Source organism: Hylobates moloch, unplaced genomic scaffold (assembly GCF_009828535.3).
Source record: "Hylobates moloch isolate HMO894 unplaced genomic scaffold, HMol_V3 SCAFFOLD_8, whole genome shotgun sequence".
Classification (NCBI taxonomy): domain Eukaryota; kingdom Metazoa; phylum Chordata; class Mammalia; order Primates; family Hylobatidae; genus Hylobates; species Hylobates moloch.
In genome coordinates, this window is record NW_026652283.1 from 97,509,252 (window position 1) to 97,525,216 (window position 15,965).

General features: G+C 40.8%; 1 protein-coding gene across 1 annotated transcript in view; it reads left to right on the plus strand.

The window, feature by feature from the left end:
* Positions 1-15,965, plus strand: part of OSBPL10 (oxysterol binding protein like 10) — a 336,085-nt gene that overhangs the window by 110,881 nt on the left and 209,239 nt on the right. Inside the window, exon 3 of the mRNA XM_032162229.2 lies at positions 267-346. Within this exon, the coding sequence (XP_032018120.1) occupies positions 267-346 (80 nt within the window). The remainder of the gene's footprint in view (positions 1-266; positions 347-15,965) is intronic.

A 15,965-nucleotide genomic window follows, 5' to 3' on the forward strand; every position in this document is an offset into this window, starting at 1 on the left:
AATGGCAAAATTATTCTTATAACGGGTATTTCAGAATCCATTTTTCATATGGCTCAAGAGAGGATTTTCCGTGGGATTCAGTGCAGTCTCTGTTTTGGTGTTAGTACAGGCCGCTTGAGAACGTTGTGATCTGTGCTCGCTTCCCCACCTTCTCGCTACCTCTCACTCCCCAGGCTCCCCACCCCCTTAGGTGGGTGTAGAAATAAGTTGGATGTGTTTTGGAACAATCTCTGCAATCATTTCTTTCTCTGTTTTCTCTATTTTAGCTGCTGATGCAAAAGAGAAACAATTCTGGGTGACTCAGCTTCGAGCTTGTGCCAAATACCACATGGAAATGAATTCTAAGGTAAGTCATGTGAGAAAGGAAGGAGGCATTTGAATTACCAGCCTGGCTTTCAGCCCTCTTATTTGTTTCTTTGGGGAAGGTGTTTTCCATGTTGTTTTTTAAGTTGCCCACTGCAGTGGAATTCCTACTTGTCCTGCTGCACATAAATTTAAAGCCAGGAGAAACGTAGTAAGATTTTCTTATAGGTAGAATACGAAGGCATGCAGACACTATGGGAACCGAATCTGGAAAGACATTTTTGCATTCTGTTATCAATTTAGCCAGCTGTTAATTGGTCTATTGAGAAGCTCTAGTGGATGATTTCATTGTGGAGACAGAGTTGTCAGATTTACAGTTGGTGAAGACTAGTAGCCATCACTGATCCTTAAATAAAACCTAGCCCCGAATTGCTTATGTACTTTGCAAGGAGCTTCTGCATTCCTAGTGTATCAAAGTGTTCTCGGGTAATTTGGCATCCAAGTATGATTTATTCTCTCCTGAGGACCTTGTGAGATCTTGCGTTAGGTGTGCAGGAGGTAGGAGGTGGGCATTTTCATGGATTATTGTGGAAGATTTACAGTCATTAAAATACAGGAAACAATTTCAAAATGCATTTATCTAGGGCAATAAATATTTATTAATGTTCCAAGGGCTACTCCTTTATATCATTAGTTCGTATATAGTTATTGTATCCAACTGCTATCTTTTTCCGTATTCCATGCATCCGGTAGAACGATCCACACTTCAAACTTCTGATGATTCCATCTACTAGAACCCGCCTGCTTTCTGGGTCAGGGCCATGGGAAATGTCTTACTTAGATACACCTGGCTGTTCTGCCTCCAAATACAAACTAAAATAATTTCTTCATAATGCTTTTTTTTTTTTTTTAAAGAGACATCCCTTTTTCCTTAACTTGCTTAGGACACTGGCACTTACCTGTAATGCCTCGCTTAACTTGCCCTAAGCCGAATCTTCAGAACTGTAGGTACAGCCCTCATTCTAAAGCGTTTCTCCCCAACTGGCCTTCTTTATTTTCCAGAAATTATAGTAGGCGTTCTCGACATTTAATTGGTATTTTATATACATCTAGGAAGTGCAGTTTGTTTTTGTCTTTGTATATGTGTCTTTACTTTTTATAAACCAGAATAGAAGAGGATAAAAGTAGAAGGACTTATCCCCACCTATTGTCCTATGTGCTCGTTAGAGATAGTTGTTCTTAACTGCTCTTGCATATCTTTCTAGTAAATTTAGGCATGTGTTAGTATATCTTGGTATGTGTATGTGTATATAACTGTGTCTACATAAATACATGTTTTTATACAAATGGGGATCACATGCATACTGTTTTTTTTTTTTCTTAATATATTTTGGAGATCTTTTTATATTAGGCACATGGATTAACTTGCACTCCTTTTTGGATGGCCAGATGGTGTTTTTAGGAATGGATGTCAGTGCTTTATTTAAGTCTTCTACTAATGGAAATTTAGAGTTGTTTCCTTATTGTTGTTGTCACATATAATGCTGTAATGTGTGACGTCTTTGTGCATATATATTCTTACACCTCTAGGTGTCTATCTGTAGGATGAATTTATACCAGTGGAATTGCTAGATCATAGAATATGTCTTTGAAATTTTCATAGACGCTGCTAAATTGTCTTCTACAACAGTTGCCCTTATTTGTACTCCCACCAGTTCTGTAAGGGTTTGTTTCCCCGTCTCATTAACGGGTGTTATTAACATTCAGGTTTTTATATTCTCACAGATCAAAATTGGATACCTCATTATTTTTATTTTCATGTCTAAAATCATGACTGGGTCCAAGTATGTCTTCAAATGTTTATTGGCCATTCTTAAAAATAATGCAAACTGCCAATTTATATCTTTTGGTTGTTTTTCTATTGCTCATTTTTTTCCTCTTGATTTGCAGTAGCTCTTTGTGTACAAAGGATTTTTTTTGGCCTGTCATTTGTACTGTTGATATTTTCTCCTAGTAGACAATTTGTATTTTGAGTTTGAATAAAATTTTTGCTTTGTAGAATATTTAAGTTTTTGCAGTCAAGTTTATGAGTATTTTTATTTTTGGCTTTTGGTTTTGTATCATATTTAGAAACGGCATCTCTGGTCCAAAATTATGAAAATATTATTCACTGTTTTCAAGGAGTTTATAGGTTAATTATTATATTTAAATCACTGATTCATCCGGCATTTATTTTGGAAGTGGGAATTGAGGTAGGGGAACCAACTTTAAGTACATTAATATTTTGATGAATCATTGTAGAGAAGGAAAATTAAAGGCTTCCTAATGGTAGTTAAAAAAAAGAATTTGAAGATTCTTGGAAGCCGAATTTGATTTCCTGATATGTTCTCTGGTTAGCTTCAGGAATACTGACTAATCTATTAATATTAGAATCAAAATAAATAATAATTTAGAAGTTTAGGCCTGGAGAATTTCTTATTTGAGAAATGGAGATGAAAGTGCTATTACCACTCATTTATGTCATAGCTAGCATGATCCACTAGGGAATAATAATTTTAAAACTGTGGACAGACTTTATTATTCAGTGACAGCATTATCAAATTTAAGGCTGCTTAAGCAGAAGTTAGTGAAAACAAAGATGGGCTCAAAGTGAATATAAACTTGATACCTAGTTAACTATAGTATTGCTTCTTAATTTGCATCATAGTTATTAGGAATATATGCCAAGCCTCCTCTTCACCGTGTTTCTTCTGTATTCTCAGCAGATCAGATCCCTTTACAATAGACTATAGAGAATACGTTCCCTACAGCTGCTTGGAATTTTGTCTTTTAAAAACTCTTATGTAAAATCGTGTTCAGGGTGGGAAAAAAAAATCGTGTTCCCTGGAACAAATATTAGGTAAAATGGTGTTTTGGTAAGAACTACAGGATAGCCAGATGCATAGAACTGTAGAGCTGAAAAAGGCTTTAGGGATGACCCAGCCAGTGGTTTCAAAACCCAGACCTGCCTTAGTCACTACCTGATGAAGTTTTTCCCCAGTCCAGAGTGAAATGAGAAAAACAAGGAGGGAATTATTCCCAAAGACTACTTTATTCAAAATAAATGACTACTCTTTTTTCAAAAATTATGTTGCTTTGCTTTTGGATGGTTAAAATATTCTTCCTTTTTATTGTAGAAGATGGTAGAATAGAATATATTGATTGCATTTTTTAAAAATTGGGGTTTATTGGAGTATAATTTGCATACAATAAAATTTACTCCTTTTTAGTGTAAAGTTCAATGAGTTTTGACAAATATATAGAGTTGTGTAACCACCACTGTACTCACAATTCCGGCCTGCCAGCAAGTTCCCTCATTACCCCGTTTATGATCAATCTCCTCGCTGACCCCTCCGCAACTGGCAACTGCTGATTGGTTTCCTATTTATAGTTCTGCTTTTTCTAGAATGTTCTATAGGTAGAATTATATGGTCTTTCACATCAGACTTCTTTTACTTACAAAAAAGCTTTTGAGGCTGGATGTCGTGGCTCACACCTGTAATCCCAGCACTTTGAGAGGCTGAGGCAGGCAGATTGCTCGAGTCTGGGAGTTCGAGACCAGCCTGGGCAACATGGCGAAACCCTGTCTCCAAAAAATACCAAAAAAATTAGCTAGGCATGGTGGCGCACACCTGTAGTCTCAGCTTCTCAGGAGACTGAGGTGGGAGGATTGCTTGAGCCCAGGACACAGAGGTTACATCGAACTGAGATTGCACCACTGTACTCCAGCCTGGGTGACAGAGTGAAATCATGTCTCAAAAAAAAAAAAAAACTTTTGAATTTCATCCATGCTGTTGTGTGTATCAGTAGTTGATTCTGTCTTTACATTTTAGCTATTTTAGTGGAATTATGGTACTTTTTGTTCTTAATATTCTTACTTGCAAAAATCAAAAGTGTGAATAACCCTAAGTCAATTCCCAGACTTAAAAAAGAAAAAAGAAAAAAAAAAAAACCACGTATTGGCCTTTGAAATCCAGATGTCTGGCTATGTTGCCGAGCCTCCATTGGATTGTACACAAAGAAGCCCCAACCAGGAGGCTGTGGTGCCAAGACTGGAACCTGGGTCTCCTGCTTTCTTGTCCTTGCTCTGACATCTAGCTTCACAGATGTCAGCTAGGGCCACCACGTGCTTCCCTCTGTGGGTGGTGGGGTCCCTTCTAGGAAAGTTTCTGATTCTGCATGGACAGAAACTGACAGACAAAATCTGCCATTTCTCCATGTCACATAGGTTCATCCTGTGGCTTCCAGTGTTACTTGAGGTGGAGTCACCGGGTTATGGGATTGGTCTGCCAGGAAGAATAGAACACAGACTTCTCTTAAAACACAAACAACAAAAGAAAACATCCAGCCTTTAGTGCATTATAAAAATTAAAGCAGCATTGATGGAGAAAGTGTTGAGAGAGTCATAAAGACCATTCTTATGAGAATCTACTTGTGTATGACTTTGAAGGTCTCAAATGCAAGAAATGCAAGAGTGAATTTCTTGCATGTGCGTGCGTGCGTGCATGTGTGTGTGTGTGTGTGTGTGTTTTGAGACAGAGTCTCATTCTGTTGCTCAAGCTGGCATGCAGTGGTACAATCAGTGGTACAGCCTTGACCTCTCGGGCTCTCAATCCATCCTCACCTTAGCCTCCTGAGCAGCTGGGACCACAGGCACACACCATCATCCCCAGCTAATTTTTTGTAGAAACAGGGTTTCTCCACATAGCCCAGGCTGTTGTCCAACTCCTGGGCTCAAGCGATCATCCTGCCTTGCCCTCCCAAAGTGCTGGGATTATAGGCATGAGCCACTGAGCCTGGCTTCTTGTAGTTTTTATCAAGTGGGTGGTCTTAGGAAACTTCTAGGATAGGAACAGTGGTGTTATAGGAATTCAGTCAGCACTGAGGATGAATCAGGAACTGGCCTGTTGGCAGAAGTAATGATAATTAATACTTTATACTAGTGTGAGCTTCATCCATGATTGTGTTACTCTTCACAGAGGTCCTGTGAGGTAGGTGGTATTATTTCCATTTTTATAAATTGGAAAATGGAGGCCAACTGAACCTAAATGACAGGCTGAAAGTCACACAACTGTTAAGTGACTAAGCTGGGACAAAAGCCCAAATTGCTTAGCATGTTCCCTCTTCTTTCCATCTCCCATCCTAGTTTATTGGCATAATTTGAATAGAAAGGTTCACCCCCATCCCCTTGAGCCCCATACTTTCATATGTTACAGAGGAAACAGCTCTGGAATGGGATGTCTGCAATCTTTATGTAATCAAAGGAATCCTTCCTCAATCTTCTAAATTGATTCTGATTCTACAGTTTTTTAAGTGATATTGCTTAAAATTACATCAGCCTTTTGCACTCATTTTTTGGGGATGTAAGCTTATTATACAAGGTGAGCATTTTGGTGGGGTGGGGGGTTTCTGTAAACTTTGAATGAACAGTGTCTTCTGATTAATTGAATATATCCATCTTTCAATTCATGACATTCTGGTTTAGAAATGATATTTTGGGGTTCAGAGTGAGAAGACCTGTTTAAATCCCTGCTCTGCCAATGATGTATTGAGCATACCTGCTTAGGCCATTTCTTTGTACTTTCTGAACGTCTGTCTCCTCATCTTTGAAATGATGACACCTGTCTCATAAGGTTTTCATACAGCCCAAGCAAGAGAGTGAAGTGAAAGCCATTTGCTGATGTGAGGCACTCCTCGGAGTTGGGGGCTTAGTAGCAGGTGCTGATTTTCAGTAAGGCTGCTGCTTGGAAGTTCAGACTCCTTACCGCCCTTGGTGCTTTGACAAATCCCTCAAGGAAAACAACTTTGCTTTTTAATCCATTCGTGGCTGTGTGTCTGTTTATCAGTCTGTTTTTAGATAGGCCCTATTATTTTCAAGTGACCACATCAAAGAATGTAGGGTCAGTCAAAATCAACCAAAGTCAATATTTGGGAGTGGGGTCGGGAGTTGGAGAAATTTATAAATAGTGCTGTTTTCAAGTTACTTTTGACCTTTGTGAAAAGTGGGGTAAAAACAACAAAAGTCAAGTGATTAGGGAACACTTAAAAGACATTCATACAAGAAAATTTAAGTTTCGTTGGCTTTAATTCTGACTGAGAAAATTTTTAAAGGCCAAACTTGATGGAAACTTACAATATTTTCAATAGGTTTTGGATTTTTTTTTTCTGGACATGGAAGGTGGATTCATTTGTGGAGATGACTTGTACACGAAGTGTAATGATAGCTTATGAGTCTGCTGTGATGCTAGTTGGGCTTTAGTATCTTCTCCCTTGATGTTTCATCCCTAAAGGATAAATGTGTGACAGACAGTGATGCTTGTCACTTCCTCAAGTAGCGCTTGTCAGCCACCTAGACAATAGCGGGGGAGGTGGAATGTGGTGCTTCAAAACGCGATGGAGCTCGGGGATTGCCCTTTTGGTTCAGGTGGCTGTTTTCTGACTGGCATTCCCCATCCTCACTGCAAATGTATTCTTAGTGCCAATTCATCTCTAACAGCTTGCAAAGGCCTTTTTTTTCTATAATGGAAGTAGCATTATTTTTAAAGATTATGAATATTACCTATATGCCATATAAAACATTCAGAAGATAGAAAAGTATTTCAAAAGGTCACCCCAGACCCCACGCCCAGACATAATCTGATGCTACCATTTGGGTGTGCATCCCTCCAGGCACTTTATAATGTGGAAAAATGCAGAGGGACACATGACTCCATTTGGAGGTCCATCCTGCCTGTCTTTTTTTTTTTTTTTTTTCCTGTACGTTCATATGCACGGAACTTGTACATGTTTTGTTTTCATGGGCAGTTTACATCTCTGTGAGGAGGAACTAGGAAGGCTAGGCTTTGGCCATACACCTATTCTATGTTTGGGCTGTTTTATTTTTAAAGTGACTGTGAGAGTGTTCAATTGGGGACCTGTTTCTTAGAACATTTCTGGGATCTCTCTTGTGTTTTATCTTCCTTCCAGTCAGCTACTTGCCCTTCCCTCTGGGTCATTTCTGACCCCTGGTTCTGTCTGTCTGCCTCCCTCCCTCCTTCTTCCCTCCCTCAGTCTCTCCCTCCCTCTCTCTCTCCCTCCCTTCCTCTCTTCCTTTCTCTTTCTTCTTGTCTCACTCTGCGCCCAGGCTGGAGTGCAGTGCCGTGATCTTGGCTCACTGCAACCTCCGCCTCCCAGGTTCAAGCAATTCTCTTGCCTCAGCCTCCTGAGTAGCTGGGATTACAGGTGCGCACCACCATGTCTGGCTAATTTTTTGTGTTTTTAGTAGAGACAGGGTTTCACCATGTTGGCCAGGCTAGTCTCAAACTTCCGACCTCAAGTGATCCGCCCTCCTTGGGCTCCCAAAGTGCTGGGATTACAGGTGACAGCCACCATGCCCCGCCTGTGTCCTGTTCTTGATTAGCTCCAAGTGGGAAGTTGAGATAATAAAGGGAAGTGTTTCCTGGTATTTTATACATCTAACAGTATGGAAAGCACAGCAACTTTTTTTTTTTTCCATCTATGGGTAAAAAGGCAAGAAAATGTAGATATATATAGATGTATTTGAAATAGTTTATGATACTCATTGCATTAGAAATCCTTTCTCTGGGCTTCTACGACCCCAGTCCTGACTCTCTCCTGGCACTTACTAATGACCTGGTTTCCTGTCTCCTGCACTTGACCCTGTGCTCACTAAGAGCAAACAGTGGTGGCTACACTGAGGATGCCAGTAGGTCCCTGTGAATCTTCATCTGTGTAAAGAGTTTGAAGACACTGTGGTTAGATTGGCATATGGTTAGGGCTTATTGTCCTTGCTAGGTAATTCTAAATTAAAATAGAAATTTTAGGATGAAGTCTTATGCAAATTTGGTCATGGAGGAATATGATTGTCTAACACAGGACTTTAAATTCATTATAAGTCATAGGGGGGGTCTTGAATGAACAGCAAAAGCTACTGAGTTTTGAGGAGTGTATATATTAATGTTCATGCTGGGAGCTGCCCAAATTACAGGTCTTTTGGGTTTTTTCTTTTTCCCCATCCCCTTAGAATGATAATTGCACATTAATTCACATGTGGCCTTGTGGTAGTAAGAGCCCTGTCTTACCCCTGTCCACTGGGGTCTGGACAGCCCCAAGAGTAGGTGGGGCAGCTCTTCCTTACCCCTTCTAGCTGTGAGGGACCTGCCTGTGTTTACAAAACTTCCATTGATAGCTGACACCAGTGATATACCCTAACTCTCCTCCCCAGCCTTTGTCATGGCATCTGTACTCCCCAAGCATGTAGGGGCTTTAGTCAGGGCGTGTTAGAGCATTGGACAGTGAGAAAGGAGGCCGTAGAGAGATGGGCTGGCTTGGCACCCTGGCTGACGCTGGTTGGTTCCACATCCACTCTGACTCAGGAGAGCATGCTCTGTGGGTGTCTTCTGTCCTGAAGGCTGTGTGTCCTGAAGCCGCTGTTCCCACTTGTGTGGTTGAGTGCACAGGAGTGTGTGGATAGGTTGACAGACCCACCGATAGACCTCGCCCCTGCTTGCCAGGTGCAGACACCACTCCTGTTTGGGGACATTGAGAAACTTTACGTGGGGAGGCCTAGGGGATGTGTGGGCCGCTTCCGGGGAATTAACGGGTTTGTTTGTTGGGGTGGGAAGGAGGAGACAGGAGTGGGGAATTCTATCCATAGCAAAATGTGAAGAGTGAGGTGATTTGAAGCTGTTTAATTGTTCCTCCCGCCAATCTAGGTTTCTGATGGTGAAAGACTACAACTTTCTTGACTTTTTCCCGCCCTGGGGTGTGAGCCAGAGGGCTTTGGAGAGGTGCTTTGATATTTTGGTTAGGATGCAACACAACGGGAAGCAAGATTAACCCAGTGACATCTGTGGACTCTGAAACCATGTGGTTACAAGGGATTTCAGAAGTCATCCAGGCCAACATCCTGGTCCATCCAGCTACTTGGAAAGAAAAATGCACAACGAAGTGTTTACGCTTATACTAAATAAAGATTGATTCTACCCAAAACAACACCCAATTTTATTCTTTTAGAGAGGGTACTGGTGGTAACTCATTGGCTGAATTCTCAGAATTTTGGTGGCAATCTGACAAATGACACTGAATACCTCTTTTGTATGATTAAGCAATTTTAGGGTCTCTCAGAACAATTTGAAATAATTCAGAAGTAACAATGATTAAAATGTTGTGTCTTAGTCTCTTTGGGCTTCTGTAACAAGCTACCATAGACTGGATACTTACAAACAACTTGAGCTCTTCTCTCATGACCTAATCACCTCCCAAAGGTCCACCTCCTAATGCTATCACCTTGGGGGTGAGGATTTCAACAAATGAATTTTAGGGGAGACACAAGCCTTCAGACCATAGCAGATTGAAAGGGATTCCAAACTCCCTTTGTTGCATTTGTCTAAGAAACAGTAGATGGAAAGGGATAAGAAAATACAGGTTGTAAAACTATGCTGTCCAGTATGGAGACCTCTAGCCACATGAGACTACTTACATTTAATTGAAATAAGATTTAAAAATCAGTTCTTCAGTGGCACACATTTCAAGGGCTCAGTAGCCACAGCTGGCTGATGGCTGCGTATTGGACAGCACAGATATAGAGCGTTTCCATTATCACAGAAAGTTCTGTTGGATAGAGCTGGTAAAGCTTCTACTATTACTTAATGGCTTCTAAGAAGGGACTTTACCAATATCTAGTTTTGTCTCTTGCACAATGAACAGTTCTTTTAATCTACAGAGGTTTAATGGGGCTCCCTCACCCCTTCTGTCCCTCCCTCCCTTCTTTTCTTCTCCCCTTCTATTGGGAGTCCTGGTCTCCTCTAGGACCTCGGCATTAAATGCTTGATCACTTTCACTTGTCCACTTGTCTCACCTGTGCAACGGGAACATAGGCCTTACTGATCTGAAGGCAGGAGCTAATGTTCTCTGTGGTCCGGGTCAGCTACTTGTTCACGCCACTGTAGCCATTTATGGAGCAGATATCTCAGACGCTGCTTTAGTGAAGGACAAAAGAGCAAGGGAGACTGCTAGTTGTGCCTGTCTCTAGCTCGAACTATCGTTAGTGGCACAAAACTTCCTAAGGCAAGTCCAAAACTTTATCTTGGCATTAAATGCCCACTCATTTCAGGTCCAGTTTCTTCCCCTCTATCTCTACCCATCATCCAGTCAATGTTCTAGACGAACAGCTCCCCAAGCACCCTGCACACCTCCATGCTTCCTTGCCTTTGTCACTGCTGTTTCCTTTGCTAGGAATGCCTTTCCCTCTCCCTCCCTCATGTGGTTTTTAAAGCTCATATACTTTATATGGTAAAGTATATGGTCAGATGCGGTGGCTCACTCCTGTAATCCTAGCACTTTGGGAGGCCGAGGCAGGTGGATCACATGAGGTCAGGACTTCGAGACCAGCCTGGGCAACATGGCGAAACCCTGTCTCTACCAAAAATACAAAAATGTGCCGGGTGTGGTGGCGTGTGCCTGTCATACCAGCTACTCAGGAGGCTGAGGCAGGAGAATTGCTTGAACCCAGGAGGTGGAGGTTGCAGTGAGCCAGATTGCACCACTGCATTCCAACTCCAGCCTGGGCAACAGAGTGAGACTCCATCTCAAAAAACAGAAACAAAAACAGAAAGGCCCTTATATTTCTGTGATGCCTTCCTGACCTCCCCAGGCAGCGTGGCCTTCTCTCTGTGCCCCCATATATACCAGTACTCACTGGTATTATAGCATATCTTATTGTACCCTCATGGCCCACCGTGTGTCCTTGGAGGCCTGGGACTGTGGGGAAATCATACTGCATCCTCTGCATCTGGCACTGTCATGACACACAGGGGTGGACATAAACCACTTAGTGCATGTTCAATACTCAACAAATATCAACCTGCTTCTTCCTTCTTCTTCTCCTTTACCTGTTAGTAGTAGTATTAGTATCAGTATTAGTAACAGTAGTAGTATTAGTAGTAGTGGTGTTGGATTTGGGTTCCTCAAAAAACTAGATCCAAGATACTACATTTTATTTTTCTAAATATTATTGTTTTATATTCGATCAAGTGTAAGAATTTTTTTTATATAAAGACAACTATTAGCCAGTAGCTGAAAATCAGTCAAGAGTAACAAGCAAAATGTTTCTTGAATTTTTACTTTTTTAAAGAGAGGAAACTAACAGTCATAAGGAACACATTTTTGGGAAAAGGAAAGAATAGTAAATGGCATCTTTGAACACATTACTATGTGGCAGGTACTATGCTAAGTACTTTTCTTGGATTATCTTGTGTATTTCTCACAACAGCCCTATGAGGCAGGCACTGCTATGACCACATTTTCTAGGTGAGGACACTGAGGCACAGAGTAGATTTGTGATAAGCCCAAGGTTGCATAGCTAACAAGTGGCTCTTATCTTTTCTTAAAATAAGATATAATTCACATGCCATAAAATTTACTTTTTTAAAGTGTGTAATTCAGTGGTTTTTAGTATGTTTTCAAAATTGTACAACCACTACCACTATCTCATTCCAGAATATTTTATCATCCCTAAAAAAATCCCCTGTTTCCCTGTTTCCATGAGCTGTCAGTCTCTCCCCATTTCTATCCACCCTCTCTTCCCAGCCCCTGGCAACCACTAACCACTGTCTCTATGGATTTGCCTATTTTGGATATTTCATTTAAATGGATTGTATGCAATATTGTGGCTCTTTGTGTCTGGCTTTTTTCACTTAGCATAGTGTTTTCAAGGTTCATCCAAGTTGTATCATAAATCGGTACTTCATTCCTTTTTTATGACTAATATTCCATTGTATGGATATGGCATAATTTTTAATCCCTTCATCGCTTGATGCATATTTGGGTTGCTTTTGCTTTTTGGCTATTATGAATAATGCTGCTGTGAACATTTGTATGCCAGTTTTTATGTGAGTTTGTTTTAAATTCTTTTGGGTGTATATTTAAAAGTGGAATGACTGGGCCATATGGTAATTCTATGTTTAACTTTTTAAGGAACAACCAGACTGGTTTCCAAAGCAGCTGCACCATTTTACATCCCTATCAGCAATGTATAGGGTTCCAATTTTTCCATATCCTTGCCAACATTTGTTAGTATAGCAGCCATACTAGTGGGTGTGAAGTGATAGCTCCTTGTAATTTTGATTTGCATTTCCCTAATGAATGATGTTAAGTATCTTTTTATATGCTTATTGGCCATCCATATAGACTCTCTGGAGAAATACATATAAAAATCCTTTGTCTTTTTTTGTTCATTTATATTTTATTGAGTCATATAAGTTATTTATATAGTCTTGATAGTTAGACCTTTATCAGATACATAATTTGCAAGTATTAGCCCCCATTCTTTTTTTTTATTTTCTAAAAACAAAGCATTGCAGTTTAGTGTTGCATTTGTTCATGATAGAGTTCTAGGGTGGAACGCAGACATCTTTTATTTCAACACTGTCTTAATGCGGGATTTGTTTATTTTGGTAATTGATTATTGTTAGAATTAAACCAGGCTTTAGTCTTTCCAAGTTTGATTTGAGCTTATACTTTGCATGTCTATGTGTGGTCCTTTGGTCTCAGGCTGGGGCGGATTAAAGATAGCCACAGATTCTTCGAAGCTTTCCTGTCAGCATTCCCATCAAAAGGCAGGTGCTATTTTTTTCTTTAAAAAAATTCTTAAAAAAATTTTTGTGGGTACATAGTGTATGTATTTATGAGGTATGTGAGATATTTTGATAGAGGCATGCAATGCATGAAGGGGCTATTTCTGAGCCTAGCGTGTGGCAGCTTTGACCAAAAGTCAAAGTACCGCTGACAGTTCCAGGCATGGGCTGTAAGAAAACTGGCCCCTTCCACTTGGCTCAGAGCCCTGAGCCACTCTGTAAATATTTACTACCCTACTGGAGAGACCCCATTGCGAGGCTGTAAGAATACATGAAGGGACACAGCAAAATCCAGGCTTCCAGCTGCCCCTCTCAAGACACCAGGATGTGCACGAGGCTTTCGTGACCCCTCCAGGCAAGTCTAGCTACTGGCCAACTACCACTGAGTGGCCCGAGGTGATGCCACCCAGAATAGAAAGAATCACCCAAGGAAGACCGGCCTGAATTCCTGACACATGTTGAGATAAAAAAGCAGTCACTTTTAACCTCTTGTTTTGGGGTAGTTAGGCAGTAATAGATAACCAGTACGAACTTGCCAAGGGAATGGTTAGTGTCATCAAAGAGGCCAATAATATTAATGGTATTAATCAATTTTTGAATAATGATACAAGCTAAAATTTAAATTCTGAGTTTCTAGTTCTATATATAATCAGTCCTCTGTATCTGTGGGTTCTGCCTATGTAGATTCAACCAACTCTGGATCAAAAATATTCTAAAAAAAATTGCATCTGTTTTGAACATGGATAGACTTTTAATCTTGTCATTATTTTCTAAACGATACAAATAACTGTTTACATAGCATTTACATTGCATTAGACATTGTAAGTAATTTAGAGGTGATTTACAGGAGAATATATATGCATAGGTTATATGCAAATAAAATGCCATTTGATATCACGGACTTGGGCATCGGTGAATTTTGGTATCTTAGAAGGGTCATGGAACTAATCCCTCATGGACACCAAGGGGATGACGGTATATGCCTTCAAAATATCCTAATGACCCCCAAACTGACCCAATGAAAATAAAAAATAAACATGTTGATTAAAAACATGACTTATTCTAAATCTGTGATTTCTAAACTAATAATTTATGTTATTGGCTTAATTTTCAATTTTTATCCATAGTATAGGTTAGAGCAATGTATATTTAATAACCTGTAGACTTAAGAACTAAGGTATTTTTGGCCATGTGTGGTTCACAACTGTAATCCCAGCACTTTGGGAGGCTGAGGTGGGCAGATCACTTGAGGTCAGGAGTTTAAGACCAGCCTGGCCAACATGATGAAACCCCGTGTCTACTAAAAATACGGAAAAAAAAAAAAAATTAGCCAGGCATGGTGGTGGGCACCTGTAGCTACTCAGGAGGCTGAGGCAGGAGAATTGCTTGAACCCAGGAGGCGGAGGCTGCAGTGAGCCGATATTGTGCCACTGCACTCCTGCCTGGGTGACAGAGTGAAACTCCATCCAAAAACAACAACAACAACAAAAAAACAGAGAACTAAGGTATTTTTAACAGTGTTTTGAGTAGAAGAAACTAAGAAGAACATATGTGAACTTTTTTAATGTGGTGGGTCAGGTCATCAGATAAGATGTGGTGGCAACGGTGGAGAATGTGGCTCATAACCCTGGCCTCAGTTGTCGTTCAGTCCCCTTTTATCACTTCCTTGTCTCTTCATTGCCTTGGGGCTTTCTGCCTGGAGCCCCTCATTCTTCTCCCATAGTAAATCCTTCTAATGCAGTTTCATGACTTGGTTAAGTTCGCTCACTCAGTGACATTTTCCTTTGGACAATCCAGTAACAAAATGTTTAATTCTTTCCTTTTTTTACATCTCCATAGACCTGGGGGCAAGTAAAATACAACTCTGGATGTGCTTCTTCATGTAGAGAGTTGGCCCATCATAGGTCTGGTGACTGGTGACTGTGCTACATGCAGTGAATGATGCAGAGGTTGCCGAGGTGCAGGCTTCTTCAAAATCTTACGCTTTCATTTTCAAATACAAGGCCTTTTAGGGCACAGGGAAAGAAAAGGCTTTTCACTGACTCAGTCTTCATGTAAGGGGGCAGGAAGGGCTGGTTCCAATGTGTGCAGGAGGGAGAGGATTACCAGGTATATGTGAGCAATGTCCACCACACCATTCTTAAGATATTCTCCATGCCCAAATAGAACTATTATTGGAGTAAGTCCTACATGGCAACCTCCAAGTCCACTGGAAAATTTCACTCACTCTTAGGCCTCAAGGGCCAGTCTGATTACATGCGGAAGTGCCACCTACTTTGCTGGGCTCTTGGCCTTCCTAAGCAGAAATGTGATTATACTACAAGGTAAGGGTGCTGTAATGAATTGTGTATTCCTCGAGGATTCTGGAACCAAAGCCCTTTCCAATGTCTCAGCACAAGCAGTTGCTGCACAGCATAATAAACTTAAGGAGCCTGGGGTAGGTTCATTTTGGGATGATGATGACATTAATGATGTTCCCTTGATGGAAGTCCAAGATTGAGGGACCAGCGTCTGGTGAGGACCTTGTTGCTGTGGCATCCCATGGCAGAAAGTGAAAGGGCAAAAGAAAACCATTTCACCAAGATGGGGATTGGGTCCGTCATGAACTTGTTGATCATCTCCAGGATTTCATGAGGCAGCGTGGCACAGATGAGAACAACCTGCATGGCTGGAGGCAAGTACCTGGACACATTGTAAATCTGCCCTTTGAAACTTATGTTTACCAGTTTATTATAAAGGATGTTGCAAAGGATACAGATGAAGAGATAACGTAGGGTGAGGTATAAGGGAAGGGGTATGGAGCTTCTAGGCCTTCCCTGGGCAGTCACCCTCCTAGAGCCTCCTGTATTCAGCTATCTGGAAGCTCCAGCTCCCATTTCATGGTTTGTCTCTTCACTTGTCCCATTTTTTTTGACATAGACAAAATTTTTTAGAACAAATGGAGGATCTGGTGTGATAGACAGTGTAGGGAATTAGGTTAAAAAAAAA